This window comes from Arachis stenosperma, chromosome 10 (genome assembly GCF_014773155.1).
Source record: "Arachis stenosperma cultivar V10309 chromosome 10, arast.V10309.gnm1.PFL2, whole genome shotgun sequence".
Taxonomy (NCBI): domain Eukaryota; kingdom Viridiplantae; phylum Streptophyta; class Magnoliopsida; order Fabales; family Fabaceae; genus Arachis; species Arachis stenosperma.
The window spans coordinates 98,752,619-98,758,618 of NC_080386.1; the positions used below are offsets into that span (position 1 = coordinate 98,752,619).

The window sequence follows — 6,000 nt, forward strand, 5'->3', positions numbered from 1 at the left end:
TAGATGCAGGGGTGTAGCTGAGACTTGACACACTTTTTCATTCTGACTTAGTTTTAGTTTTTTAGTTTTTTTTTAAGAGAGTTCTAGAAAAAACACTTGCTCTCATAGGGTTCTCAGTTTAATCATAATTTTTCTTAGTTTTGTTTGGATTGGATATTGGGAGAGAGTTGCTACTATCTTCAGGGGAAGTCTTCGTCGTTATAGTTTGTTTTTCTCTTACCTTACTCTTGTGCTTTTCCATTCAATTGTTGGGATTCATGTTATGATTTTCTTAATTTTATATTTATTAATATAATTAGCCAATTTCAGTTTTAATTCCATTTCTTGTACAAATTCATTTGATTAATTTTCAGCTTTAAAATTTTCTTTAGTTAATTTATTTTATTTATCATGTCTCTCATTTCCTCTTATTCCATGTAATATGAAAATGGCATTCATGTTATGACTTAAAACTCTCAACTTGGCTTGGGAGTTGATTAATTATTGGAACTCCTTGAGTTGAAAAACTCAAGTGTTAATTTGAACTTTGAAATTGTTGTCTAACTCTATTTCTACTAACTCTAGTCCTTCCCTAGGAAGGGGCTAGGACTTGTGAGTTAGAGTATTTTCTTTACATAATTGCATTTTTATTTTTATATTTTATTACCATGAGTTGTATATTTCTTTCATTGAATGACACGATCATTACCGGATCCGAGCTTAGCCGCATTTGATTCTGAGATTGAAAGAACTATTTCACGTATTAGGCAAGCTCGGCATCGGTTATTCTCCGAGGGTGGTGAAGGCAATTCACTAGTCTTATCTGAGGATGAATTTGACGCGTCATTTGAGAAAGAAATAAGCTCCTCTTCTACTGATTCTGTTGATTTGAGTGCCAGTAATATGGCAGAGCCTAGGAGAATCACGCTGAAGGAAGCGGGAGCTCCAGATTTTACATTGCAACCATATCAAACGCAGCCCCCGAACTTAACTGCTGACTTTGAACAGAAGACCGCACTGATCAACCTTCTCCCTAGGTTTCATGGTTTACCTGCCCAAGAGCCTATCAAGCACCTTAGGGATTTTCAGACAGCTTGCTCAACTGTTAGGCGGCATAGTGCCGAAGAGTGTGCCGTCTGGCTATACGCCTTCCCATTCTCTCTTGAGGGAAAGGCAAAGAAGTGGTTATACACTCAGCCTGAAGCTGTTGTTACTAACTGGGATCTGCTCAGAAGGGAATTCCTGGACAAGTACTTTCTGGCAAAGGTCATGGATAGGCTAAGCAAAGAGATTTCCTATATCATTCAAGGAGAAATAGAGACTCTTTATGAGTATTAGGAATGCTTCAGGAATCTCCTAGAACCATGTCTCCACTACAAGATTGACCAGTTGGTGTTGATTAGCTATTTTTGTCAAGGCATGAAGCCTCAAGACAAGACTCTATTAGATGTTGCAAGTAATGGTTTTCTGACTAAATACAAGACGATGACTGAAGCATGGCAACTGATCACCGATCTAGCTGAGTCTACCCAAAATATAAGCCAACGTACTAAGCATCCCAAGGTTATTGCAGAAGTTTCTTTTAATAGTGAGACTGTTGCTCTCACTCAAACACTAAGAGAGATGACCAACATACTCAAGTAGCTCTAGCTGAATCAACAACAACCTCCACCTCCTCTACAGCCGCAGTGTCAACAAATAGTCCCTCAGAGAGTGTGTGGAATATGAGTTTGCTATACTCACTACACTGATGAATGTCCTCAAGTCCAATAAGAAGACAACACATTGGCGGCTACCCATAATTTCTACGACCGTACAAATCAAGGGTATTATCAACAAGGCGGTAATTTTAACCAAGGTGGTCATTACAATCAAGGTTGGAGAGATAACTCCAAGAGGGATAACTACAATCAAGGAGGCAGAGACAACGGTGGAAATCAAAGGTGGAATAACAACAACTATCAACAAAACCGGAATCAACAGAATCCCCCATACCGAGCACCTCACCAAAGACAAGGCCAAGCATCTCAATCCAACCAACTATAAGCCCCTCAAAACACCTACTCCTCCCCCTCTTCCATCCAAGATGAAACACTCTGAGCTCATCTTCAAGGACAAAGAGCCCTTCAAAACTCAATTGAAGCTCTTATATCCCGCTTGGAACTACCGCTTGCCCCTAACAATTAATCTTCAAGCTCCAATGATCTTCCTTCTCAACCTTTACCCAACTCCAAGGGTGGAATCAATGCCATCACTTTGAGGTCTGGCACAACACTGCAAGAGAGGAGTCTCGAGGAGCAAAGCTCAAAAGAAGATATTCAAGTTGAAGACATTGTTGAGGTAGAAGATATAGCGGAAGAGGAAGAAATACAAGGTACAGTTGTAGAAGAAGTAGCTCAACCAAGGAATGGAGTACCTAAGGAAGATGATGCTACGAGAGAAGCCATTCCCATTCCTTTTTTACACCTTGCTAGGAGGACAAAGAAGCAAATAGAGCTAGACCCCAAAATGGTAGAAATTTTCAAAAAGGTGGAGGTAACTATTCCCCTTTTTGATGCCATTCAACAAGTACGTAAATATGCTAAGTTTCTAAAAGATTTATGCATGCATAAACTATTCATTTAGGTAGCTCTATTTCTATTTTAATGGGTGCTATACCGGAAAAATGTAGCAATCCCGGTCCATGCATGGTTACTTGCACTATATGGGGTGTAGAATTTATTGACTCAATGTGTGATTTAGGTGCATGTGTTAGTATTAGGCCATTATCTGTATATGATGCCTTGAGGCTTCCACCCTTGAAAAGGTCGGCAGCACATTTTGTTTTGGCAGATAAAAGCATAATCTTAGTGGTTGGCATCGCGGAAGACGTCTTGTGAGCATCAAGGGGCTGACATTTCCTATAGACTTCTACATTTTAGAGATGCCCCCTAGTGACTCTGGAAGACCTTTGTCCATCTTGCTTGGAAGGCCATTCCTGAAGACTTCAAGGTTCAAGTTGGATGCCTTCTTAGGAACTTATTCTTTTGAGATAGATGGCAGAGCAGCGAGCTTCAACCTTGATGAAGCCATGAAGCACCCACCGGAAGATCACTCCATCTTCCAGTGCGACATTATTGATGAGATTATAGCTGAAGTTTACCAAGGGACAGTAGACGAGATGACCATGGAGCGAGTTGCAAGTGTGGGAAAGCCTTCTGAATACACTGAAGACACCTTACCACCTAAAGCAGTCACAAATGATCAAGCACCAAGCCATGAGCTGAAAATGGAATTGAAGCCCCTTCCACCCCACCTCAAGTATGCCTATCTTGAGGACAATCAGAAGCTCCCAGTTATTATTGCAAAGGAACTCACTTCTCAACAAGAGGAGCAACTGCTTAGTGTGCTGAGAAGACACAAGAAAGCAATTGGGTGGAGCTTGGCGGATATAGTAGGTATTAGCTCTTAGGTTTGCGAGCACCGAATATTTCTAGAGGAGGGAGCAAGGGCTATCCGTCAACCTCAAAGGCGGTTGAATCCCACCATCTTGGAAGTTGTGAAGAAAGAAGTAACCAGACTGCTAGAAGCTGACATCATCTATCCAATCTCGGATAGTGAATGGGTCAGCCCAGTATAGGTGGTACCAAAGAAGTCTAGCATCACAACAGTGAAGAATGATCATGGGAAACTCATAGCTACCAGAGTGCAGAATTCCTGGAGGGTGTGCATTGACTATAGCCGTCTCAACCAGGCCACTCGTAAGGATCACTACCCACTGCCTTTCATCGATCAAATGCTTGATCGCCTGTCAGGTAAATCGTACTACTATTTTCTAGATAGTTATACAGGATATTTTCAAATCCATATAGCTCCTGACGATCAGGAGAAAACTACTTTTACATGCCCCTTTGGAACGTATGCATATAAGAGGATGCCTTTTAGCTTATGTAATGCACCGGCTACGTTTCAAAGATGCATGATGAGTATTTTCTCAGACTTTCTCGAGAATTGTATGAAAGTTTTTATGGATGACTTTAGTGTCTATGGTGATTCATTTGACCTTTTCTTGGATAGTTTAGCTAGAGTATTAGAACGGTGTACTAGTTCAAACCTTGTACTCAATTTTGAAAAGTGTCATTTTATGGTAAAACAAGGTATTGTTCTAAGACATGTTGTGTCTAATACTGGCATATCTGTTCACCTAGCAAAAGTAGATATTATTTTTAGTTTATCTTACCCCTCTTCTGTGAGGGAAGTTTGTTCGTTCCTTGGTCATGTAGGTTTCTACCAGCGATTTATCAAGGACTTCAGTAAGGTAGCATTGCCTTTATCCCGTTTGCTACAGAAGGATGTAGAGTTCGAGATTAGTGGTGATTACATGGAGACATTTGATAAGCTGAAGGTTACCTTGACCCAAGCTCTTATTGTGAGAGGGCCTGACTAGAGTAGGCTGTTCGAGATCATGTGCGACGCATCAAATTATGCGGTGGGAGCGGCGCTGGCTCAGCGCGAAGGTAAGGACCCTTATATTATTGCATATGCCTCTAAGACTTTAGACGATGCTCAGTCTAATTATACTACCACCGAAAAAGAGCTATTAGCTAATGTTTTTGCTCTAGACAAATTCAGAGCTTATTTACTAGGAACAAAGGTGGTAGTATATTCGGACCATGCAGCCTTAAAATATTTGTTAGTTTCACTTGATAGCTTGCAAGCAATATCTGAAGTGGTTCCTTGGTATGCACCTGTAGCTAATTATTTGGTTAGTCGTACCTTTCTTCCTAATTTTACTAAGCATCAAAAGGACAAGCTGAAAAGCGAGTCCAAATATTATATATGGGATGACCCATATTTATGGAGATGTGGTGCTGATCAGATAATTAGAAGGTGTGTGCCACAATCAGAATTCTAGTCATTTTTAAAGGCCTGTCACTCTTCTGAGAGTGGTGGACACTTTGGTCCTCAGATAACTGCTAGAAAAATTTTAGACTGTGGATTCTGGTGGCCCACACTTTTTAATGATGCTAGCATATATTGTGACTCTTACTTCCAATGCCAAAGGTTTGGGAATATATCCAAGAGGGATGAAATGTCCCAAAAACATATACCCCAACAACATATGTTGTTCTGTGAAATTTTTTATGTGTGGAGTATTGACTTTATGGGTCCATTTCCAAATTCTAATGGTTTCTTATACATTCTGTTAGCTGTCGATTATGTTTCTAAATGGGTGGAAGCAATTCTTACCCGTACTGATGATGCTAACACTGTTGTCTCCTTTGTTCGAGATAATATTATCTGTCACTTTGGATCACCGTGAGCAATCGTGAGTGATTAAGGCACTCACTTTTGTAACAGGAGAATGACAGGACTGTTGAAGAAGCAAGGCATCATTCACAAGGTAGCGACAGCCTACCATCTCCAGACCAATGGACAAGCCGAGGTGTCAAACAGGGAGATCAAGCGCATATTAGAAAACATTGTGAAGCCTCACAGGAAAGACTGGAGTGCTCGACTAGTAGATGCGCTTTGGGCTTATAGGACTGCATACAAGACACCCATTGGAATGAGTCCATTCTGCCTCGTCTACGGGAAGGCTTGTCATCTTCCAGTGGAGGTAGAACACAAGGCATACTAGGTGTTGAAGGAATGAAACTTTGGATTGGGGAGAGCCAGCATTGAAAGGAAGCTACAACTACAGGAATTAGAGTGCCTTCGACTAGAAGCGTATGAGAACTCACAGCTCTACAAGGAAAAGGTGAAGGCGGTGCATGACAATAATATCAAGAGAAGAGAGTTTAGAGTTGGGATATGGTCCTTCTCTATAACTCAAGGCTGAGACTCATGCCAGAAAAGTTGAGATCAAAGTGGGAAGGACCCTACAGGGTGGAGAAGGTTGAGCCTTATGGCGTCTTCCATCTGAGTCATCCGTCAAGCCCCAACTTCTTCAAGGTGAATGGCCACCGCTTGAAGCTATATCATGGTGAGAAATTGGAACAGAACAAGGAGCTGGAGATCTTTCTCTTGAAGGATCCAGCA

At 41.1% G+C, this 6,000-nt stretch overlaps 1 protein-coding gene across 1 annotated transcript; it reads left to right on the forward strand.

Moving 5' to 3' along the window:
* The first annotated feature begins 4,423 nt into the window (after positions 1 to 4,423).
* Positions 4,424 to 5,599, forward strand: LOC130957386 (uncharacterized). The gene is made up of 2 exons (XM_057884247.1): positions 4,424 to 4,698; positions 5,320 to 5,599. Exons 1-2 carry the CDS (start codon positions 4,424 to 4,426, stop codon positions 5,597 to 5,599), a joined length of 555 nt encoding a protein of 184 aa, XP_057740230.1.
* Positions 5,600 to 6,000: the final 401 nt, after the last annotated feature.